The following is a 26,614-nucleotide window of genomic DNA, read 5'->3' on the forward strand; positions in this document are numbered from 1 at the left end:
TAACAGAACAGTCTTTGTATAGAGGACCGTAGTTCAGGTTCCTCACAGGTTTTGCTGGGACTTCTGAGAACAATGAGCTTTTGTTTGCTAACTACTGTGCTACTGATTTGAATATAATTGAGTTGCAGTAGTCACACAGGATTTTAGTAGTTTTGAGCTGGATGACTCACGTTTTAGTGGCTACAGAAGATAAGGCTTTAGGCCTAGCTTGAATTGATGATTGTGCTGAGATGTGCTTTCTTTTAAGTGCCAGGAACAAGAAAAAGAATTAAGTGGCAGCAGCCCCTTATATATTAAGGGGGCAGGTACAAAGCTCATTGGTTCTCCAAACCTGTCAGTCCTGTCCTAAGGAACTATGGGTATATCACATGACCCAAAGGTCCTTGAACCATAGCACAACATACATTATTTAAAGGCACATGACCTCTAAGGTCCTATACAAAGGTATACTACTATTAAATACATAAAAATGTACATTTAATACACAGCATTAAGAGGCGACTAGGGGTAACCCTCCAGGAGAGCCCTGCTAGCATGGAGGGACTCTAGCCCTGCTAGACAGAGGGACAGGAACAAGTCCTGTACCGGGACACCTGACATATGCCAAATATGCTGTTAATGGAGCCTACTGCTGCCACCCCCTGATGTAGTGCTACCCTAGGCCCAGACTTTGTCAGCCTAATGGGAGATATGCCAATGCTTAGGGTACATTCAAATGTACAGGACCTGCTGCAGATATCAATGTAACTGAATGATTGAAAACTGCATGAAATCTGCAGCTCCAAACAAAAGCTGAATGCAAAGGTTTTTGCTTTCCTATGTTCCTCCCTAAGACCATAAAGTAAATGGTTAATATTAACATGTATAGCTCATAAACCCTCTTGAGAGCAAAGCTGGAAGTGGTTTGTTCATTCAGTGCTGTCTCCTGTGATCCAGCATTATTATTTCATCCATGTGTTTGTTTTTTCTCTTAAACAAAGAATGAAAATCTGCGCTCCAGTAGAGACAATCACTACAGCAGTTCCCTCTCTGACATGATCATAAGTCCTCTGACCCCGGGAAAAGATGAAGTATTTTGGGGCTCAGTGCAAGGCGAAGAGCAGCCACCTAAGGTAGATGACAGTTGTTAAAAGAATTTTTTTTTTGTGTGTGTGTTTCTTAAATCTACCAGTCATGTAATTTAAACAATTCTGTTGGATTTTATAGTCAATTTTTTCAGTATTATGAAGAATTACTAATAAATGTTATATACAGTACAGTAAGGGTTCGTTTCTATTTAGAAATGTCACTTGCAGAAATGGGAGTGGGACTGTGTGGATCCACTTATATTTTTGGAAAGAGTTGTTTGGTCCTAACTAGAGATGAGCAAACCGAAGCTGTAAAACCTGGGCTTGTTCAGTCCGGGAGCTCCAAACAGCTACAGGTCAGAAAAGAGAAGGAGGCAGTATAAGGGTACGTTCACACGCAGTGGCGTTGCTAGGGTTGGTGTCACCCGGTGCGGTAGAAAATGGTGTCACCCCCATACCTACCCCCCCCCTTCAGTAAGTTTTTAGCCTGTTGTGACAGACACCACTGTTGTAGCGCATTATGAGAAATTCCAGTATAATAATCAGATATACCAGTTGCCACAGAATGGGAAAGTGTTAAAGAAGTTTTCACCATTGAAATATACAGCTCCCAGAATTACTTAAAGGGGTACTCCACTGGAAAACATTTACTTTTATATCAACTGGTGCCAGAAAGTTAAACAGATTTTTAAATTACTTCTATTTAAAATCTTAATACTTACAGTACTTATAAGCTGGTGTATGCTCCACAGGAAGTTGTGTAGTTCTTTCCAGTCTGACCACAGTGCTATTTGCTGACACCTCTGTCCATGTCAGGAACTGTCCAGAGCAGGATAGGTTTGCTATGGGGATTTGCTCCTACTATGGACAGTTATTGACATGGACAGAGGTGTCAGCATAGAGCACTGTGGTCAGACAGAAAATAAATTAAAAAGGAAAATAACTTACTGTGAATCGCTTATACAGCAGCTAATAAGTACTGGAAGGATTAAGATTTTTAAATAGAAGTAATTTACAAATCTGTTTAACTTTGTAGCACCAGCTGATTAAAAAAAATGTTTTCCAGTAGAGTACCCCTTTGAGCAGTGGTGAGGTTATGCTGGGAGTTGTAGTTTCACTGACCTAACTGTAGAACTGACAAGTGACTACAGCTCTGATGTAGAGAGGAGAATGTACAATGGTATCAGTGACTACAGGTGACATCTTCTCTATAGTGAGGAGAATACACAATGATATCAGTCACTACAGGTGACGTCTTCTCTATAGTGAGGAGAATACACAATGATATCAGTGACTACAGGTGACGTCTTCTCTATAATGAGGAGAATACACAATGATGTCAGTAACTACAGGCGACGTCTTCTCTATAGTGAGGAGAATGTACAATGATATCAGTGACTACAGGTGACGTCTTCTCTATAGTCTTCCCTTATCTAATTCAGATGGTACATACCGCCAGGACTTGTTCCAGCTAAAACTTCTGTCTGTAGAATGTGACGCCCAGACGTCTCCTCACTATGTCAGCGCATTCTCATCCTCTATATGAAAACAATTATTATTATAAACCTGAGAGACACTGTATCTTCTAAATATAATACTACTATACACTATACTCTTTGATTATAAACCTTCCATACACTGTACCCTCTGAATATAATACTACCACACACTGTACATTCTGAATATAATACCAACACATACTGTACCCTCTGAATATAAATCTGCCACATACTGTGCCCCTGAATATAATACCGCCACACACTGTACCCACTGAATATAATACTACCACATACTGCGCCCTCTGAATATAAATCTGCCACATACTGTACCCTCTGAATATAAATCTGCCACATACTGTACCCTCTGAATATAAATCTGCCACATACTGTACCCCTGAATATAAATCTGCCACATACTGTACCCCCTGAATATAAATCTGCCACATACTGTACCCCCGGAATATAAATCTGCCACATACTGTACCCTCTGAATATAAATCTGCCACATACTGTACCTCTGAATATAAATCTGTCACATACTGTACCTCTGAATATAAATCTGTCACATACTGTACCTCTGAATATAAATCTGTCACATACTGTACCCCTGAATATAAATTTGCCACATACTGTACCCCTGAATATAATACCGCCACATACTGTACCCTCTGAATATAATACTACCACCCACTGCGCCTTCTGAATATAATAATTAGAGATGAGCAAACTACAGTAAATTCAACTCGTCACAAACTTCTCTGCTCGGCAGTTGATAACTTTTCCTGCATAAATTAGTTCAGCTTTCAGGTGCTCCCGTGGGCTGGAAAAGGTGGATACAGTCCTAGGAGACTCTTTCCCAGGACTGTATCCACCTTTTCCAGCCCACCGGAGCACCTGAAGGCTGAACTAATTTACGCAGGATAAGTCATCAACTGCCGAGCCGAGAAGTTTGTGACGAATCGAATTTACTGTAAGTTCGCTCATCTCTAATAATACTACCACAAACTGCGCCCTCTGAATATAATACTACCACAAACTGCGCCCTCTGAATATAATACTACCACAAACTGCACCCTCTGAATATAATACTACCACAAACTGCGTCCTCTGAATATAATACTACCACAAACTGCGCCCTCTGAATATAATACTACCACAAACTGCGCCCTCTGAATATAACGTTGCCATACAGTGCACCCTCTGAATATAATACCACAACCGCAGTAACACCCCTCAACATCCGTTAGCTGATGCTATTACGACGGGAGGGGGGTATTGGTGGTGTTGCTAGTGGATGATGGGGGTGCTACTACTCGGGGGGTGTTGCTGGAGGATGATGAGGGTGCTACTAGCCATCCCCCCTGGCAGTATCATCCATCGGCAGGATCATCCTCCTGGCAGGAGCACCGCCATCATCCACCATTAGGATCTGCTAATGGAGGTGCTGCTGGGGGGGGGGGGGTGTTGCTAGTGGATGATGAGGGTGCTACTGCCAGGGGGGGAGCATTAGGTAGGCAGCAGTTCCCCCACATTAGGTAGGTCGCAGTTTCCCCACATTAGGTAGCATCTATTCCCCACATTAGGCAGCATAGATTCCCCACATTAGGTAGGTCGCAGTTTCCCCACATTAGGTAGCATCTACTCCCCACATTAGGTAGCATAGATTCCCCACATTTGGTACCAGTTCCCCCACATTAGGTAGGTACCAGTTACCCCACATTAGGTAGCAATTTCCCCACATTAGGTAGCACAGATTCCCCACATAAGGTAGCACAGACTCCCCACATAAGGTAGCATAGACTCCCCACACTTGGTAGTAGTTTCCCCACATTAGGCCGCAGGTTCCCCACAATGGGTCAAAGTCTCCCCACAATAGATCGCTCGTTATACCCCCCCCCCCCCCCCCACACACACACACACACACACAACACAGAGAGACACACACACAAACACACACACACACACACACAGTCAGAGAGACACACACTCACAGACACACACAGTCACACACACATGCACACAGTCACACACACACAGAGTCTCACACACACAAACATAGATAGAGACAGACACACACACTCACCCATCCAGCGCAGCGCTCCTTCTCACCGGGCGCCGTGCGAGTGACGTAACTGACGTCCTCCTGCGCGGCCATACGGTGTGACGTCAAGCCGGCGCAGACTTGGGAGCGGAGGCCGGGCACAATGCTGGAGAAGGTGAGGGGGGTGTGATGAGATGATGGACGGGCGCACAGTGCAGGAGAAAGAGGGGGGTTGCTGATGGACGGGCACACACAGCGCGGGGGGGGGGGGTTGTGCTGACGGAGGCCGGTCGGGCACAGATGGGGGAGGTGGTGTCTGTGTAGCTGGGGGGGGGGGGGGGGGGGGGGGTGCGGCTACGGAGCGTCTTGGTGTCACCCCATTAGGTTGGTGTCACCCGGTGCGGGCTGCACCCCCCGCACCCGGGTCGCAACGCCACTGTTCACACGAGCGGATCCCCAGCGCGTATTACACTGTGGATGAAGGACTGCTGTATGCTGCCTGTACAGGTGCCTGTTTGGAGCGGCAATCCACCGCTACGAGCAGACACAATGCAATGTGCGGGTCTCCGAGCGCATGCACAGTATACTCGTACATCGCGGCTCCTCCCGGCCTAGTTCAAGGAACAGGGGGAGCGGCCGCAATGTGTACAAATACACCACATATGCGCGGCAACTCTTACATCACAGCAGTGTGCCGCTCTTCTAAACGTACAGTCAGTAGCTGCCCCAAACGAAAACTACCACTCCCAGCATGTTGGACTATAGTGTAGTATAGGTTAGTGTTTCCCAACCAGGGGCACCTCCAGATTTTACAAAACTACAACTCCCAGCATGCCTGGACAGCCAACGGCCCAGTACAAGAGGTGTTACCCCGTGCACCTGCTGTCCTGTCAGGCAGCCTCCTTCAGTGTCCCCAAGGCCCCCTGCAATGTGATTGTTACCCAGGAGGTACCAGTGACCAGGTGATCCCAAGAGTGACCTATGAGCTCCCTGCTAGTCTCCCCCATATAAGCCCTGGGTGGAGCTAGCTTCTCTCTCTTTGAGCTCTGCTCTTCTGCTAAGCTGAGGTCCAGTGCAGTCGTGCCTAGAGTGTGTGTCCAGAGTGTTGGAGGCCTCAAAGTCAGGTCCTGCAGCCACCATCAAGTCAAGTAAGGTAAAATTCCCAGCTTTATCAGTCAAGTCAAGTCAGTCCATGTCATCTGTCAAGTCAGCGTGGTCTGCATTCAATTGTCCAGTCCTACTGCTTCAGTCTCTGTGTCACTGGTCACCTCCTTGGGCCCTGGCTGAACTGTATAAACTTTACCAACTTTATTAAAAATACCATTGTCTGTAACTTGGCGTTGGAGTCTTTATAGCCCCTTCGCCTATCCCAGGATCCAGTGGTATACCTTAGGGTGGTTATACGCTAAACCACGCCCTGGCATCACGAATACAAGGGGTTAATGACATCTGCCCCTAGGGTAACAACATCTTCTCTGCCCTTATCACACCCCACTACCACACTACTATATAGTTCAACATGCTGGGAGTTGTAGTTTTGCAACAGCTGGAGGCGCTCTGGTTGGAAATTACTGGTATAGTATATGGTGCAACAATCCACAAGTTGGAGGATTGGTAGCATAAATACCATTGCATGGCCAGCATTTATAATATCAAATTATAAATATTATATTATAAATCAACTGGTGCCAGAAAGTTAAACAGATTTGTAAATTACTTCTATTTAAGTATCTTAATCCTTCCAGTACTTATCAGCTGCTGTATGCTCCAGAGGAAGTTCTTTTCTTTTTGAATTTCTTTTCTGTCTGACTCTCTGCTGACACCTTTGTCCATGTCAGGAACTGTCCGGAGCAGGAGAGGTTTGCTTTGGGGATTTGCTACTACTCTGGACAGTTCCTAAAATAGACAGTGGTGTCAGCAGAGAACACTGTGGTCAGACAGAAAAGAAATTCTAAATGAAAAGAGCATTTAGCAGCTGATAAGTACTGGAAGGATTACAATTGTTAAATTGAAGTAATTTACAAATCTGTATAACTTTCTGGCACCAGTTGATAAAAAAAAAAAAAAGGGTTTCCCAGTGAAGTACCCCTTTAATAGCAGAGTCAGTTATGTAGATTTACAAACAGGAGTGCATGTGAAGGCTGTGGAGGTTATACCTTAAAGGGGTACTCCATCCCTAGACATCTTATGGATAGGGGATAAGATGTCTGATCGCGGGGGTCCCGCCGCTGGGTACTAGAGATGAGCGAATTTACAGTAAATTTGATTTGTCACGAACTTCTCGGCTCGGCAGTTGATGACTTATCCTGCATAAATTACTTCAGCTTTCAGGTGCTCCCATGGTCTGGAAAAGGTGGATACAGTCCTAGGGGACTCTTTCCTAGGAATGTATCCACCTTTTCCAGCCCACCGGAGAACCTGAAAGCTGAACTAATTTATGCAGGATAAGTCATCAACTGCCGAGCCGAGAAGTTCGTGATGAATCGAATTTACTGTAAATTCGCCCATCTCTACTGGGGACCCCCGCAATATATCCCTTGTCCCCTTTGGATAGGGGATAAGATGTCTGATTGCGGGGGTCCGCCGCTGGGGACCCCCACAATATATCCCCTATCCCCTTTGGATAGGGGTTAAGATGTCTAGGGGTGGAGTACCCCTTTAAAGCTTTTTTTTTTAATGCACCTTTGAAAAATAAGAGCTATTCTCTCCTTGGTTCCTTAGGGCAAGTGCTTCTTTTTATCTTTGTGCTCTTCTATAGAGACTCCTCTCTGTGTTTTCCTGATCACTGTCAGAATGCCGGCTACCCACCAATATTATTTACATGTGCAGTCGATAGTGTTCTGCCCACCGTGTCTGAGACATGTGGAGAAGAAAGCACTGCTAAGGCAAACCTCGCTTCAGATCCCTAACAGCAAAGTCATCTGTACAGTTACCAGGATAGAAACTTTTCTTTACGGAATGGCTATGAAATGAAATGTGTGAATTCATGTGCAGAGAATCTAGATGATGCCCCAGATTTCTGAGTAAAACATATTATATATATATATATATATATAAAAATATATTTATCGACTTGCTGACATTATGTTTGCAAAAGTTGGTATATTTTGTTAGCCTGACTAAACCCGGGAATAAATCTATGTGACAGCGTCTAAGTATCTCTAAAATTCAGCCATGCGTTGCAAATGATGTTTTCAAACCTATTAGAACTTCAGAAGTCTACAAACAAGCTGGAGCATAGACTAGCAGAGGAACAGAGGCTGTTCTGTATACATGATCTACATATCCACATCTCAGAGATAGGCAGAACAGCTTTTTATTTCTCTCAAGAAAATAAATTAACCATAGAGACATCTGATGTTATTAACTCTGTTATAGCCAGTGATCAGAAATCCCATGGGTATGATGGTCGGATTCATAAAGCATATTCAGTTCCTAAAGCAAGTGCTTCTCGTAAAGACTTACGAGCGTAACACATGGGAACCTGATTATAACTGGTATAAAGAAGAGGAGGTAAGGGGATGATTATGCAAAAAGAAGGAGATGGGATATATACTATTCACACAAGATACGGCCAGTATATTCAAGGCTCAAAGACGTATAATGTTACAATTCACTAAGCTATGAATTACCGTATTTTTCGCCGTATAAGACGCACTTTTTCTTCCCCAAAACTGGGGGGAAAAAGTCGGTGCGTCTTATACGGCGAATACACACCTATCGCAGCGGTCCCTACAGCCATCAACGGCCGGGACCCGCGGCTAATACAGGACATCACCGATCGCGGTGATGCCCTGTATTAACCCTTCAGACGCGGCGATCAAAGCTGACCGCCGCGTCTGAAGGGTAAGTGACACTAACCCGGCTGTTCAGTCGGGCTGTTCGGGACCGCCGCGATTTCACCACGGTGGTCCCGAACAGCCCGACTGAATAGCCGGGTTAGTGCTTAAAGGACACTGGGAGGGACCTTACCTGCCTCCTCGGTGTCTTCTCCGTTCAGGGATCCCCTGTATGGCCGTCGCTCTCCTTCCTTGTCATCACGTCGTCGCGTACGTGCGTCGGCGTGCGTACAGACGTGATGGCGGCGACGGAGAGCGAGGATACCCGGCCGGCAGCAGAGACGTCCTGGAGCGACGGGGACACGGCGACAGCGATGGAGCGACATCCAGGGCAGCGGTGACGGGTCCGGAGCGGCGGGGACACGTGAGTATTATCTTCTATGCAGTGGTCTTCAATCTGCGGACCTCCAGATGTTAGGGACTTTGGCTTGGATCTACCGTATTTTGCGTCCTATAGGACTCACCGGAGTATAAGACGCACCCAGTTTATAGGTGCAAAATCAAAAAAAATAAAGATTTTGAACCCAATAGTGGTCTTCAACCTGCGGGCCTCCAGATGTCCGCAGGTTGAAGACCCCTATTGGGTTCAAAATCTGTATTTTTTTTTTATTTTGCACCTATAAACTGGGTGCGTCTTATACGCCGGTGCGTCCTATAGGACGAAAAATACGGTAGATCCAAGCCAAAGTCCCTAATGGTATGTTCACACTGTGGAGTGTCTTTGCAAAATTCTGCCAGAATATTCTGCACAGACATTCCGCTGCAGGTTCTGCTGCACTGTGCACACGGTGGAATTTCCGTAGCAGATGTTTCTGCCACAGTAATCCTGATTCCGGCATCTGCAGAAAGAATAGACATGTCTATTCTTTCTGCAGATTTCTCTAACAAATGCATTACGACCCAGATTTCTCTAACAAATGAGTCGGCCCATTTTCAGTGGTCCTAGCGCCCCCTAGACTTTCAAATGTGCTGAATGTCTGCCCATGTTTTCCGGGCGGACACTCCTACTGTGTGAAGATACCTTGAGGATCTGATCATTGATCATCTTAAGTTTAAAGGGATTGTCCAGGATTAGAAAAACTAAGATTTATCCATGAGGTGTGTCTGATACTGCAGTTAAGCCTCCATTAGGCTATGTTCACATCACATCCGGTAGAACATTTTCAGAGGATACAACAAGAATATATAGGTAATGGGGAGGCTCACTGACACACATTTGCTAAAGGTTGAGTCTGCCAATTTATCACGTATACCCAAGGGGACATATACACTATAATCAATGGTCGTATTGAAAATAGAAGTTGCATTAAATGACATCCCACTAACATATGTCATAAAATCAATTCAGAAAAGATAATTAATTAAAGATGCATGTTCTTGAGACCAGTTTTGCAGCATAAAAAATGTAGCAACCATATGATGTCTATGGCGTGTTACACGTAGGTTACTCTTCTGAGTGGAGATTGCTCCTTGCTGCGTACAAGTCTCCGCTTATGCTCCTTCGCTCCCCCTGTGGCTGCACGCTAGCTCCTTCTGCTGTTTAGAAACTGGGAGCCTGTGAATTCGTACTGTCTGCAGGTGAGAAGGAAAGGTCTGTAGTTAGAAATTCACAGGGGGGGACAAAGGTGTATGGTAGAATAACATATCAACACTTTAATATTGTCCCCAATGCCTAATTTTATAATGCATGTGTCCTTGTCATGCACTTAAAGTGCAGTATGCATGAAAGATGGAGGAAGGACAACTTTCACTGGATTATGGTGGTAGAAGGCCATACTTAAAGGGTGCTATACGCGTTTCAGGACCCCCTATTTCCCTTCATCAGTAGCTGCAGTATAGTAAATTGGAATTATACAGGCAGGTTATACATCGAAAAAGCTCTTACTGTGTGTATGTATGTATGTATATATATATATATATATATATATATATATATATATATATATATATATATATATAACCACAGGAAAGAGTGTGAATTCCTGTATGGTGGGCCATGCAAGTAGTAAAAAAATAATTTTTTACATCATTTCAGAAAATGATACCACAATAGTACCACAAATAATTTGCACCGTGTGGACATAGCATATTCACAAGAATCAGTCAAGTGACACATTTCAATTTATTATCAGCTGCAGGTCTCCTGTTATGTGTAGGGTCACATGTGCCGTATTTTGCTGCTACATATTTTCCTACCTATTGAAGTCAATGGAGGAGATTTATCAAAACCTGTGTAGAGTAAAAAGTGGTGCAGTTGCCCATAGCAACCAATCAGATTCCTTCTTTCATTTTTCACAGGCCTCTTTAAAAATAAAAGGAGCGAGTTGATTGGTTGATATGGGAAATAGCACCACTTTTCCTCTACACAGGTTTTGATAAATCTCCCCCCATGAGTAGCAATATCAGCTGTGTATTTTGCTACCCATTGACTTCAATAGTTAGGAAATCATGCAGCAGCAAATATGCAGCAAAATACGGCCCATGTGACCCTAAGACAGGAATATATGTGACCAATAACAATGAATTTTAATGGACCACATGATTGATTGAGCCTGGTAAAGGGTTTACAAACAAGCATCAATCTGATCAAAAAAGGCTCTTGAACACAGATGAGCAGGAATAGCAGACACATACACTTTAGACAGTGGGGTGTTTTTTTATGGGGGAAAAAAGAACTGTTTTTCCTAACCCTAAACAACCCCTTTATGAACAGATTTGATATTTTTACAACCATTATGCCAAATCCCTTTAACATAAAGACTGAATAAGAGATATTGGGGGAGATTTATCAAAACTTGTGAAGAGGAAAAGTTGACTATGGGACTTACGGTAAATCTGTATCCTGATTGCTTTAGTCTCAGGCAAATCTCAGTCTATGAAGTTGCCAGGAGATTTAAACAGGTGTCCTGCCACTAGATCAACATGTGGGTTATGCTTTCAGGATGGACAAGTCTAACATGCCAATATTAAAAATGATTAGGCTGGGTTCCCATGCATTTAACCACATATTGCCATGGTTCCTTGGTACAGTTAGGGTTAAGGTTATTGTGAAACGTTTTTAATGTGTTTTATCTGTAAAAACTTTGCAGCCAATAACTGCATTACACAATGCAGAATAAAATGTGTGCAGATTGGTCACACGGCATATGAAACACACTGCGTGTGAAACCAACCTTAAAATATATGCGTTAAAACCCTGCCACATATTATTATTTTATAGATCAACTATTATCTGTAAACAGGAGACTATGGATCTCAATGGCTTTACAAAAAAATGCTAAAAGGAAAATGGCCCCCACTGCCAGTGAGTTCAACTTCTATGTTCTAAACTGGCTGGGAAAATGGAACATCGGCTTCTATTGGTTGTGTGATCACAAAGCTTCCTGGCAGAGAATACATTCATGAAAGAAGGGGTGAACACTTTAACACAGCAGTGCGTTATAGGACGTTTGAATACTACACGTTCTTTCCTATTTTAGTTCTTTTTCCCAAAAAACGTCAAGCTATAGAACTTCTTTAATAGCACTAGGCTCTAAGCCTTTTATTAAAATATGACTATATTGTCAGTCTGGGCGTACGGTTAAAATGTCTCTTTTATTTAGGTTCCAGAGAGAACCACATCGAAGTTTTATAAGGACAACCGAGGCCACCAAAGAAGCCCATCTGGGTAAGTTGAGGCAAAAGAACTTCTTTTAGCTCTGTGATGGCTCAGAAGCACAACCAGACAGACAATTCTGGGAACATAATTGCAAGTTCCATTTCTACATTCTGACAAACACCAATTATAACTAATCTATTTAAGGACAATGCAACCCTTGGAACTCTAGAAGATAAAAAGTGTTCTCCTGTGAGTCAGTCCTTACACCCACGCCTGCACAGGGCCATGAATGAGATAACATGACATCAGATTCAGGCTTTAGAAATATGTATTAAGGAATCCAAAAGACACTTCCTATTATGAAAAGATTGCACAGAGATCTCTATTTAAACAGTCATTACAATGATATTCAAATGATTCGTTTCAGATATGCACTCAGGTCATTCCTTTTATTTTAAAGCCCATTCAAATGCAATGAATGTGCAATGTTGCAGATTCTCAGAGAAAACTATTTACATGTATTTTAAAATATATATGTCTAAATTTTAGAGATGAGCGAACTTACAGTAAATTTGATTCGTCACGAACTTCTCAGCTCGTCGGCTGCTGACTTTTCCTGCATAAATTAGTTCAGCTTTCCGGTGCTCCCGTGGGCTTGAAAAGGTGGATACAGTCCTAGGAAAGAGTATCCACCTTTTCCAGCCCACCGGAGCACCTGAAGGCTGAACTAATTTATGCAGGAAAAGTCAGCAACCGCAGAGCCGAGAAGTTCGTGACGAATCAAATTTACTGTAAGTTCGCTCATCTCTAGTATCAATGAAAACTGGAATGATTTGCCCACAGCAACCAATCACAGCTCAGCTTTCATATCTTAATAAGCTCTGATAAGATGCCGATGTATACTGTTAATTATGGCCGAACAAAGTTACCCCTAGTGACTCCATTCAGGATGTATGCGCTATTTTAAGTGGATACATGTGCGTAAAAAATAATGCATACATCTGGAAAGGAGTCACTAGATGACTTTGTTTGGGCATAGAAATTAATGGGGTCCGCGGCTCCTGTTAACAGTATACAGCGGGATGCCAATGAATAAGATTAACAGGGGCAGGAACAAGTGTGATCGTACCCTCAAGCTACTTTTCTGAAAGTGGTTAGGGCTGAACAAAAGGGGTTAAGGATGTTCCAAATTTAATAAGAGGCCGTTTTGGTGAATGCATGCAGCTGAAATCATGCCCACATGAATTCTACAAGTGCCTTGCCATGGTGCCAGGATTATCAGCAACATCGCAGTCTTTGGTGAAAGCAGGATGACTGGTTTCGGCTGCATTCTCTCATCGGCATTGGGGACATAGCAGAAAGTGTGCCCAGCATTGTGAAAAACCTTGCTATAAATCAAAGCAAGAAGAATGGGCTCAGTACTCCCATCAATAAGCTTCTGAGATGTCCCCTTGTTTTTCAAAGTGATAGGCACCCTTTAGGCCGTGTTCACACATTCAGGTTTTTAATTGCAATTCTTGGATACAAAGCCAGGGACAGATCATAAATGGAGGAAGCATATAAAAGGAAAAACTGAGGCTTCTCCTGTTGGTAAATCCAATCCTGCTTTTGCATTTCATAATTACAGTTGAAAACCTGAACTTGCAAACTCAGCCATAATAAATTTTATGTTTTTATGCCTTAGGCCAGTGTTTCCCAACCAGTGTGCCTCCAGCTGTTGCAAAACTACAGCTCCCAGTATGCCCAGGCAGCCTACGGCAACAGCTGGAGGCCCACTGGTTGGGAAATACTGCCTAAGGGTACGTTCACACGCGCAGATTTTCAGCGTATTTTACGCTGCAGATCCGCTGGTGAAGGCCCTCTCTATGCTGGCTTTACATGTGCCTGCTCGTAGTGGCAATGCACCGCTACCAGCAGACACACTGCGATGTGTGAGTTGCAGTATACTAGCACATCGCGGGAGCTCTCTGCCTGGCTCAGAGCAGCGAGAGCGGCCGCGATGTGAGATTACGCCACGCACATCGGTGCAGTGTGTCTGCTCGTAGCGGCGTATTGCCACTACGAGCAGGCACATGTAAAGACAGCATAGAGTGGGCCTTTACCAGCGGATCCGCAGCTAAATATGCTGCGAAAATCCGCGCGTGTGAACGTACCCTTAGGCTAGGTCCACACTGCTTGTCTGTCCCCGAAAATCATATTTAAACGAGATGCCGACATATACTATTAAAGGGAGCTGAACGTAGTCACCTAGGGGGGGAGATTTATTAAAACCAGTACAGAGGAAGAGTGGTGCAGTTTCCCATAGCAACCAATAAGGCCTCACTGAAAATGAAAGAAGAAATCTGATTGGTTGCTATGGGCAACTGCACCACCCTTCCTCTACACATGTTTTGATAAATCTCCCTCTAGTGACTCCAATCGGGACGTAAGTGCTAATTCAACAGCCCATGTTTTTGAGTCTGCTTAATAGCGAATACATTCTGTACTGAGGCAACAGGTGACTCAGTTCGACCATAGAAATGAATAAGGTCCACTACTATCAATAACAGTATATGTTGCCATTCTGTTTTCGCCAGGATACTGATGGATATGATTAATAGTGTTGCTCGCGAATATTCGCAATTCGAATTTTATTCGCTAATATCGCATATTCGCGAATTCGCGAATATTCGTGAATATAGCGCTATATATTCGTAATTACGAATATTCGTTTTTTTTTTGTTTGTTTTTTTTTTTTCACAGTACACATCACAGTGATCATCCCTCTCTGCTTCCAGCTTGTGTGGTGTAAGAAGGCTCTAATACTACTGTGTGAGACTGGCGGGCGAATTTTCGCACATGCGAAACTTTGCATATGCTAATTTTCGCATATACGAATTTCGCTTATGCTAATTTTTGTATATGTAAATTTTCGCATATGATAATTTTCGCATACGCAAATTTTCGCATATACGAAAATAAAATGGTAATATTACGAATATGCGAATATGACGAATATTTGTCCATATATTCGCAAATATTCGCGAATTCGAATATGGCCTATGCCGCTCAACACTAATGATTAACAGGGGCATAAACTAAATGTAGACTAGTGTTGAGCGGCATAGGCCATATTCGAATTCGCGAATATTCGTGAATATATGGACGAATATTCGTCATGTATTTGCGAATATTCGCATATCCGTAATATTCTCGATTATGTTCGCATATGCGAAAAGTCGCGTACGCGAAAATTACCATATGCGAAAATTAGCACATACCTTAATTAACACAAGCGGAAATTCGCATATGCAAATGTTCGCATATGCGAAAATTCGCACACCGGTCTCACACAGTAGTATTAGAGCCTTTTTTACACCACACAAGCTGGAAGCAGAAAGGGATGATCACTGTGATGTGTACTGTGAAAAAATAAAGTAAGTTAAAAAAATAAATTAAAAAAAATATTCGTAATTACGAATATATAGTGCTATATTCGCGAATTCGCGAATATGCGATATTCGCGAATAAAATTCGCATTGTGAATATTCGCGAGCAACACTAGTGTAGACCTAGCCTAAGGGTGCGCTCACAGTGAGTAATTCAAGAAGAATTTACTCGAGTAATTCCTCTTGAATTCTCTGCTGCATATTAATGCACATCTCCTCTGCCCATTGACTTTAAAGGGGTACTCCGGTGAAAACCTTTTTTCTTTTAAATCAACTGGTGCCAGAAAGTTAAACATATTTGTAAATTACTTCTATTAAAAAATCTTAATCCTTCCAGTACTTATTAGCTGCTGAATGCTACAGAGGAAATTCCTTTCTTTTTGGAACACTGATGACATCTCTGTCCATTTTAGCAACCATGCATAGCAGATGTATGCTAAGGGCAGCATCAGTGGTTAGCACTGCTGCCTTGCAGTGCTGGGGCCTTGGGTTCAAATCCCACTAAAGACAACAATAAATGAAGTGTTATTGTTATTATAATAATGTCAGCAGAGAGAACTGTGCTCGTGATGTCATCAGAGAGCATTCCAAAAAGAAAATAATTTCCTCTGTAGTATTCAGCAGCTAATAAGTACAGGAAGGATTAAGAATTTTTAATAGAAGTAATTTACAAATATGTTTAACTTTCCGGAGCCAGTTGATTTAAAAGAAAAAAGGTTTTCACCGGAGTACCCCTTTAATGTTATTTCTGCTGTCCTGTTCACACTGTGGAAATTCTGCTAGCGGAATTCCGGCGCTTAATTCCTTTCCGCTTGAAGAAAGAACATGTTCATTCTTCAAGCGGAATCCGCAAGCAGAATCCAATAGAAGTCAATGGTAAAGAAAAAAATTCTGCCCGAAATTCTAGTGGAATTCAAGCAGAATTCAGAAAAGTAGATTAAATAGCCTCCTCCTTCCTTCCTCTTCATTTCCGCATGGAAATTGCACTTGAATTCCGCTTGATGGAGAAGGCAACAATTTCCTGACCGAAATTATTCCTCGTGAATTCCTCTTGAATTAGTCAGTGTGAACGCACCCTAAGGGTGCGTTCACACTGAGTAATTCAAGAGGAATTCACGAGGAATAATTTCGGTCAGGAAATTGTCTGACTAGTAAAATGCTAATCTATAATAAATTGTTTCGTTTTTTTCTGTATTTTTATTGCATTTGCATCAAATGTGCCTTTTTTCTAAAACCTGTGCAGAGGAAAAGTGGGGCAGTTTCCCGTAGCAACCAGACTGCTTCTTTCACATTTAAGAAGGCCTCTGAAAAATAAAAGAAGCAATCTGGTTGCTATGGGCAATTGCTTCCCTTTTCCTCTGCACAGGTTTTGATAATTCCCGCCCTCCAATTGTTTTAGCACTGCTAAGCACTAACCTTGTGTGATTCCTTCCCTAGTGGTTTCCTCCAGGCGTCCAAGGAGCAGCCTGATCCAGCAAAAAGCAGCAGTACGACTGGGAATCAGAACAGCAGATTAAAACCAGGTGATAGTTTCTCCCTCATCTTCTCACTGCATACGGCTGCGTTCACATCACATTTTATGCAATACAGGACCGCATACGGCAGGGGAGAGCTAAAACTGGGCGCTCCCGTATCCCTGCCGTATGCAGCCCGTATGTAACGTATTTCAATGAGCCGACCGGAGTGAAGCGCTGAGTCCGGTCGGCTCATTTTTGTCCTGTATGCAGTTTTCCCACCGGACCTAAAACCGTAGCTTCCCTCAGCTGTATGTGGTCCCGTATTGCATAAAACGTGATGTGAACCCACCCTTGGATTTCTGCCACATGGTTCACTCTCTATTCCCCCCATGCACTTTTTTTTTTTCTATAAGGATAGGTCTACACTGTGTTTCTTCCCGTTAATCCTATCTGTCGGAATTCTGCCGAAAACAAGATGCCAATGTATACTATTAACGGAAGCAGTGGACCCTACAAACTTCTATGGCTGAACTGATTCACCTAGTGACTCTGTTCGGGACATATTTGCTATTTTAAGCAGACTCAAAAATGGGGGCTGTTGCGCTTTTTAAATAGCGCATATGTCCCGAACAAAAAATACTGTGTAGAGGAAAAGTTGACCAGTTGCCCAGAGCAACCAATCAGCTTGCTTCTTTCATTTTTAAAAAGGTCTATGAAAAATGAAAGAAGCGATCTGATTGGTTTCTATGAGCAACAGGTTAACTTTTGCTCTGCACAGTTTTTGATAAATCTCCCCGAGTCACAAGGTGACTCTATATGGCCATGAAATGAATAGGGTCCGCTGCTCCTGTTAATAGTATACAACAACATCACGTGTGGACCTAGCCTGATGCAGATTTCCAATCTATGTTGGAAACGAAGTGCGCCGCCGTCCACAATGTGCAACAATTTGTCAGATTGAAAATAATGGGACACGTATTACACACAGTTTTCACATACAATATGTGTGAAAAACCTGCTGTGTGAACATAGCCTGAGTGCTCATACCTGGTGTGGCTGAGTCATGGTAACCATGCATAACTGCATTTTATTTGAGCTGTGAGTAGTTACTACGGCTTCACTCCACTGTGTACATGCAGCCTTAGGGTACGTCCACACGAGCGGATCCCCAGCACGTATTATGCTGCGGATCCGCCACTGAAGTGCCGCTGTATACTGCCTTTACAGGTGCCTGCTCGGAGTGACAATACGCCGCTACGAGCAGACACACTGCAATGTGCGAGTTGCCGTGCGCATGCGCAGTATACTCGAACATCGCAGCAGCTCTCGGCCTATTTCATAGAGCAGGGGGAGCGCCTGCCCTTTTTTTTTGCCTCAAAACAGATAGGAGGAGATATATCAAAACCTGGGCAGAGGAAAAGTTGCTGAGTTGCCTATAACAACCAATCAAATCACTTCTTTCATTTTTGAAAAGGCCTCTGAAAACTAAAAGAAGCCATATGATTGGTTGCTATGGGCAACTCAGCAACTTTTCCTCTGCACAGGTAAGGCTAGGGTTCAACACAGAATTTTTTCTGGAATTTTTTGAGCCAAAGCTAGAAGTGTATTCAAAAGGACTGGGAAATATAAAGGAAGGACTTGTACTTCTCCTTACTGCTGGATTCAATTCTTACTTTGGCTTAAAAACTGCACTGGCAGTTTTCCGAAAAATGCCAGAAAAAAACCTTTGTGCAAAGCTAGCATAAAAGCAAAAAAAAAGGGAACAGAAAAATAGTTGACACTAATGCTGAGAATTAGGCTCAAAAAGAGTGTGTAAACATAGCCTATAAGCCCAGGCACACTATGGATGGATATTCCACTCAGCATTTCTAAGAGAAACTTTTTTTTTTTTTTTTTTTTCAAATCTCAATTTTATTATTTTGATAAATTATAACAACAAATTAAATTTAACAAATAGAAAAAGCATTTTGTGCAGGAGAATAAGAACTACAAGATTCATGTTAAAGGGGTACTCCGGTGAATTTTCTTTTTAAATCAACTGGTGCCAGAATGTTTTGTAAACAGATTTGTAAATGACTTCTATTTAATCTTAATCGTTCCAGTACTTATCAGCTGCTGTATGCTACAGAGGAAGTTCTTTTCTTTTTTCAATTTCTTTCGAGTCTGACCACAGTGCTCTCTGATGACACCTCTGTCTGTCTCAGGAGCTGTCAAGAGCATAAGAGGTTTGCTATGGGGATTTGCTCCTGCTCTTGACAGTTCCTGAGACAGGCAGTGGTGTCAGCAGAAAGGACTGTGGTCAGACAGAAAAGAAATTGAAAAAGAAAAGAACTTCCTCTGCAGCATACAGCAGCTGATAAGTACTGGAAGGATTAAGATTTTTTAATAGAAGTAATTTACAAATCTTTTTAATGTTCTGGCACCAGTTGGTTTTAAAAAAAATAGTTTTTCACTGGAGTACCCCTTTTAATGTGATGGCTCGTCCAAGAGGAAATTCGGAGCGGAATCCACTTGCTGCTCTGCTCACGTCTTAAGTTCCGTAGCAGATTTTACAATGTAGGAATATATCAAAATATACCAAAATAATGAACATGTCTATTCTTTTAACTATGTTCACTCTGAAAAATCCAATTTTATTTTGCACACTTATTCTGCACAAAATAAGCCTCGATCCTGGGTGTCACTTATCCATTTAGGAAATCCAACAAGAAAATTCCTAGCTAAATTTCCGTTGTGTGCATGAGCCCTTAGGCCGAATTAACACTATAGAATCCCTGACCCAAAAATTTATGGCCGAAGATTGAGTGCGACCTGAACCGACTGATTCAGTCGGCGCTAGGATGGCACAGACATTGCTATCCTGATATATGGCAATGTTTGTGCCATGGATTCCGACAGTTCTAATGGAATTATTTAATCAGAATTTTCGGAAAATTCCACCCAGAACATTCCAGTGCGAACGGAAAACCCTTTCACTTGCATTTTACCTTAATACCAAAATTCAGAAACGGGATTCCAGTCGGAAATTCCACTCCATGGGGGGGTATTTATCAATTTTGCCTGTTGACAGTTTCTTTTTACCCTTTTTTTTTCACTTTGGTTTTCGTGGACATGCACCAAATTTATCATTTGGTGCAAGTTGTTAGTAATTTTGGCTCAAATGTTGAAATCAGCCGCTCACAGCGCCTTTTACACAGAACTTACCCCCACAGAGGACGCGTATTTTACCCTGTAGAGCAGCCATTTCGGAGTCCCTCCTGCAGTATAAGCAAGCGACATGAGTTATTTTCTTTTGTGGGGTTTATAGCCACCATGTGAAATGGATTTTATTTTCAACTTGAGTAGTTTATTTTTATTTTATTTTATTTTATTTATTTTTTTGTTACTTTAGTGCAGTGGTCTTCAACCTGCGGACCTCCAGATGTTGCAAAACTACAATTCCCAGCATGCCCGGACAGCCGTTGGCTGTCCGGGCATGCTGGGAGTTGTAGTTTTGCAACATCTGGATGTCCACAGGTTGGAGACCACTGTTTTAGTGCTTACCTTTCCTGAACCTGTGTGTCCATGTCCAATTCTGGCTCAACGGAGGGTGAAGGTTCCTCAGAGACAACTATTTCGCAGGATAGTATTGAGCAGCCCTGGAGGCGTCGCTGCTTTCACAAAAAATGTTTAATGTATTTGACGCCTTTACATTTTCTGACATTGGTAAGTGTGTTTTCCATGTGCAAAATTTCTTGGCAGGGATTTGAGCCCAAAAAACGGTATTTGCGCCAAAATTGCGCCAAAGATCAATTGGCACAAATGATGAATTACTCACTAAAGTTGAAATCACACACAGGATTATGTGATTTTGAGAAAGTTGTAAAAATGACAGTGGAGAAGATGCGCCAACCTTTGGTGCAAAAAGACACTGAGCCAAAGTATTGTGCCAAAGTTACGTAAAAAAAAACACATAAATCCTTTGATAAATACCCCCCATGAGCCTATTCACACTGCACAATTTTCTGATCAGAATTTCCTACAGAAACTTCTGATAAAATAATTCTGCCAGAACATTGAACCTGCTCAATGTTCTGGCGGAATCCACGCAGCAGACATTACCGTCTATCGGGATGGCAATATCCATGCGGTCCTAGCGCCGCCTGATTCAGTCGGTGCTGCCCGCACTCAAAATCTCAGCATAAACCTGGCCTTACTCCTTGGTTCCACCCCAATCTACAGTTGCTTTATGTGACTGTGAACCCTGTGATTGGCTTATTATAAGGGATCCTTCTCCATTACTTATTACGGTATATACTCGAGTAAAGGCCGACCCGAATATAAGCCGAAGCCCCTAATTTTATCCCAAAAACCCAGGAAAAGTTATTGACTCGACTATAAGCCTAGGGTGGAAAATACATCATCCCTCCATGTAATCATCCAGACCCCCGTCATCATCCTCCCCCTTCATCATCACGCCTGTCAATCCCTTCATCAGTGGTCTTCAACCTGCAGACCTCTAGATGTTGCAAAACTACAACTCCCGGGCATGCTGGGTGTTGTAGTTTTGAAACCTCTGGAGGTCCGCAGGTTGAAGACCACGGCAGCCTTCGTCATCATACAGTAGTTTTGAACTCACCTCCCCTCGGCGGGAAGTTAGGGTGAGCTGGTCTGGGCCATCTATGCTGCAGGGACCGTCCGGTGGGGAGGATTAGTCGTTGTGGGCTGTCCATTTTCACGGGGGGGCCTCTTCTCCCCGCTTCGGGCCCGGCCCTGGACTAGTGACGTTGCCTTGACGACGACGCACAGGGACGTTGCGCATGAACGGATGGATGATGATGATGGATGATGACGAAGGCTGCAGTGGCCTTCAACCTGTGGACCTACAGAGGTTTTAAAACTACAACACCCAGCATGCCCGGACAGCCGATGGCTGTCCGGGCTTGCTGGGAGTTGTAGTTTTGCAACTTCTAAAAGTCCGCAGGTTGAAGACCACTGATGAAGGGATTGACAGGCAGAGAGTTCACTCAAGTATAAGCCGAGGGGGGCGTTTTCAGCACGAAAAATCGTGCTGAAAAACTCGGCTTATACTCGAGTATATACGGTAGGTTTACTTTAACTTAGAGTTTCTAAGAACACTTTCCATCCAGTTTAGTATAGTGATGCGCTATACTTTTTAACAAATGTTAAGGTTTGAAAATAATTGATGTTTGCCCATCGATTGAATACTCTCTACTCTGCTGCTTCCCTCACAATGAGAAAAACAGATTTACTGTAAAAATGTGCTGAAGTAGGGAGGCTTCCAGGGGATTTCTGCTAAGTCCCACAACGTGTACATTTTAACTTGGCTCATTGTCTTTAAATAAACATAATTCTTTCTTATTATTAAAGTTACATTGCTAGCATTTTCGTAAAGTGCTCTCCGTCTTACACTTGTCCCACTGGCATGTACTGCTGGAAATTATTTATCTACTGGGATTTCAGCACTTAAGCCTACTACTAGCATCAGCTGTATTATTCTATAGCTGCTGGAAACTGTTAACTGTGTGTTGCAGCTGTAAGTATATGAAAAGGTTAATATATAGAATGATGCATCCAACTAGAGTTTATTTTATTTTACAATACAAAAAATACAAAAACTATGGTATATATTTTATTTGCTTTGTTAAATGAATATACAAAGCATAACTCCTGTTCACCAATGAGAGCACAACCAGAAAAAAAGTCCATAAAGTCCATTACATAATAATTCAACTTGCCTTCATGCCTATGTGATTTTTAACATATTCGTAAATCACTTTGATTACAAAAAGTGAATCCTTAACCTAGAAATAAACATAAAATATTGGCCACTAGGGGCCCCACTTACCTGCAAAGTGCTGTCCATTGCCTGTTGTTGAGGGAGTTCTGCCTTCAGCAGCTGATTGACTAAGATGAAACATAGGAAGTAGGGCAGGGCTTAGCCTGGGCTGTGTACCTGCTATTTGTGAGTCTGTCTGCCTTTTCCAGAGGGTCCATGCTGTGCTTGAAAGGTAAATAAAGGCTTATTTCTGATCTCTCACCACCCACAGAATTCTGGGCAGCTGTTTCTTGTGTATCTACACAGTGCTGCCTCCTGAAAGTAATCTCTCCTTCCTTTTTAGCTTGTCATCAACATTAGCATCAGTAGCAGTTCAAAACCTCATTTAACCCATTATCTGCTGTGCTCTTATAATCGTAGAGACCTAAAGATTTTCACTGTGATATGAAAATGAGGACATATAGGCTACATGGCAGTCTTTCCTGGCCCTTCAAAAAGCCAGCAATACTGGTGAGCAATACTGTTCAGACTCAGAATTGCTTACTAAAGCAGCTAATGTGGTTGTCATTTCCACATAGCATGAAGAGACCTTCACCCCACTAATGTCCCCTTTAGCATAGCAGAAAAAGAAACCTTTTAGGCTAGGTTTCCACAAAGGTTTTTTCTGACATCTATTCGGAAAACTGCAGGTTTTTGAGCCAAAGCCAGAAGTCGATACAACAGGAAGGGGAAATATAATTCCTTCTTATATAAATTCATATTCATTTTGAATGTGTGTGGAAACCTAGCCTTAAATGATACTCCTCTGGAAAACATTTTCTTTTCAATCAAGTGGTTCCAGAAAGTTAAACAGATTTGTAAATTTACTTCTATTTAAAAATTGTAATCCTTCCAGTACTTATCAGCTGCTGTATACTACAGAGGAAATTATTTTCTTTTTGACTTTCCTTTCTGCCTGACCACAAGTGCTCTCTACTGACACGTCCATTTTAGGAACTGTCCAGAGTAGGAGAAAATCCCCATAGCAAACCTCTCCTGCTCTGGACAGTTCCTGACATGGAAAGAGGTTTCAGCAGAGAGCACTGTGGTCAAACAGAAAAGAACTCCAAAAAGAAAATAACTTCTTCTGTAGTATACAGGAGCTGATAAGTACTGGAAGGATTAAGATTTTTAAATAGAAGTAATTTACAAATCTGTTTAACTTTCTGGCACCAGTTGATTTTAAAGAAAATGTTTTCCAGTGGCTATAGAGTGGCTATAAAAAGCTCTCCCTGAAGAACATGGGCTCCCAATCTGTGGCATATATAGTGTAGGTGACATGCTATATCCCCTGAAGGTAGGTATTCCCACTATACTCATGCAGAACTTTTAATAGGCAGCGTAGTATATGATCATAACCTTACAATTACATTGATGTTATTTGTTTAAGCAGGGGGTACTTGGTTAAAGGAGTTCTCTAAGCTAAAACTTTTAACCCCCGCTGTGCCCGGGCTGTAAAACTATACATAATAAACTTTCACTTACCTGCCCACGATCCCCCCGTTGTTCCGATATTGCCGTCCCGTTCTACGGTCCCGGTCTGCTCCACTTCCTGCTGGGCGGTGACTTCACTCTGCGCTCAGCCTATCAGCGGCCGCAGCAATGTCCCGTCGCGGCCGCTGATAGGCTGAGCACAGAGTGTAGTCACCGACCCGCAGGAAGAGGAAGCTGACAGGGACCGGAGCACGGGCGGCAATATCGGAACAACGGGGGATCGTAAGCAGGTAAGTGAAAGTTTATTATATATAGTTTTACAGCCCGGGCACAGCGGGGGATAAAAGATTTCAGTTGGAGAACTCCTTTAAGGAACATTGATAACCAGTACTCTAGAGGACCCAACACAACAATGCTTTTACACTGACAGCTCAGAGATGGCCCCTTTACATAAAGCATCACCTTCAAATCCAACATAAGAACTCCCATATATTAGAGAACTACTTATGTAGCCATTTCCTTCTTATAATTTTAAAATCGGAACCATTCCTTTTATCTTTGGATGTGTGCTAATAATACCCTGCACACACTGTCGCAGTAATAACTCAATAATGAATTATGGTCATAAAAATTATTAATTATGAAAAACTAAAAAATTATGAAAATTGTCAAAATTATGACCTGGTGAATTGAAGAGTAACATAATCAATACAATTCACATCTAAGTCCGACCTATTTTCTCAAAAATCAAGTTATTTTTGACAAGATGACATTAACGCTAAGGATGTAGTTTTCAATATATAATAATATACAGATATTATAAAAATATGCAGATTTATTGGTTATAAGGTTATAAACATAAATGAGTTAAACACAATGACATATAAATGTAAGAATATCAATTGGATATTATTATATCATGATATCAAAATGTTAATTAAGAATCACAAGTTTGTTAATTAACTACAAAACAGTAGAACAATACATGTGAGTATTAAGCAAGTATGTTACAATACAACATGAGCTACTAGGTCAGGATATCATATACAGACAGTAGGAATATCCTCTACAAGAGGACACTGTATCCCGAAATAAAAACAGGCAGAGCTTCCTATGGCGTAATATCGTTTGCGCAGTGGTTTTAAAGCGTCTAGAAGACAGTTAGTAGTACAGGTTTGCTCACCTGGTGGAGTTGTGTAAGACACAACTGCTATATGCGCATGAGTAGAAAAGTGGTGCTGCTTCCTGGAGTCGGCGACAGGGAATCCTCTGCCAATCTGTAAATGGCGAATAAATCTTGGAAAAGCCGGGTTGTAGCGCAACCCACAAGGACATCTGCTTGTTAGGTGCAAAGGTTTCTTTATTAAGCCAGACAACAACGCATTTCAAGGCAGCAGTGCCTCTTCCTCAAGTAAAAAGGCTTGTGTACAGACAGTGGGACAAGGTTGGTTTTATATACTGACATATTGGTGACAAAATTGTAAAACAAAACCAGATACGCCCACTGGACAGGCGAAATCGACATCATGCATGAGAAAGAATCTGGTAAAATCCTAAATAACATTAATAAGTGAGTGTCTATATACACTATAACATATAAGATAGTAAAACCATGTAGAAACTCTGTTAAATGGCACTCCCTTGGGTGCTGATGCGGAGGACGGAGCTCCTGCAGTCCGTGCGGCTATGCGCATCAGCCCACTACAAAAGTTACTAATGATGACTGCTGAGCGCTGTATCATAGGAGCGCAAGGCCCCGTGATGTGTGCAGGGAGAATACAAGTAGTAGGGCATGAGTACGTGCAGGCTTGCAGGACAAAGAAGTAAAATAGATTTGAATAAAGTGTGTGGCACTGTTAAAAACTGGGATTGAGGAAAGGAAGGGGCCAAAATGGCACGAACAGCATGAGTATGTGTGAAATAAGGGAATTCATGGATGAGAAGGAAAAATGTGAATGGACTGGTGGTAGGTGAATATTAGAAGGAATAAACAGACAATCCAACAGGTCTAGATATCAGGGAACCAAATATCTTGAACACAGAAGATATGGATAAACTAAACAAGGAAGCATCTATCCGCTCCTCCTTAGCTCTACCCCCTACATTTTTTTACAGATATCTTACCGGCAGATCTGCGTCCCTCCACAGTGTCGGACCCCTTGAATGATTCCTTGATCACAATCTGTGAAACACAACTCCCGGCAAATAGAGAGTCAATATCATTTGTGGATGAGGAACACAATGTTCCCCAAACAACTACCCCACCCAAGAGTCATACCACCATTCACTCAATGATTTTTTTAGACCTTCCTCCCACACTCACACCAACTTCAACATATATATGCAGTGAAGAAAGATCCTCTGTCTGCCTACACCACCAATTTCTACAGTCCAAAATCCCAAAAGAGGAAAGAACCCCAGAAAGAAAAAGAA

At 42.4% G+C, this 26,614-nt stretch overlaps 1 protein-coding gene across 6 annotated transcripts in view; it reads left to right on the plus strand.

The window, feature by feature from the left end:
• The window catches only part of NRK (Nik related kinase), a 408,966-nt gene that overhangs the window by 266,441 nt on the left and 115,911 nt on the right, over positions 1-26,614 (plus strand). For all 6 annotated transcript variants that reach the window (XM_056540621.1, XM_056540624.1, XM_056540622.1 and 3 more), the window contains 3 exons: positions 981-1,112; positions 12,049-12,113; positions 16,910-16,995. In XM_056540621.1, coding sequence (XP_056396596.1) covers positions 981-1,112; positions 12,049-12,113; positions 16,910-16,995 — 283 coding nt within the window. The remainder of the gene's footprint in view (positions 1-980; positions 1,113-12,048; positions 12,114-16,909; positions 16,996-26,614) is intronic.

Source organism: Hyla sarda, chromosome 9, assembly GCF_029499605.1.
Source record: "Hyla sarda isolate aHylSar1 chromosome 9, aHylSar1.hap1, whole genome shotgun sequence".
NCBI lineage: Eukaryota > Metazoa > Chordata > Amphibia > Anura > Hylidae > Hyla > Hyla sarda.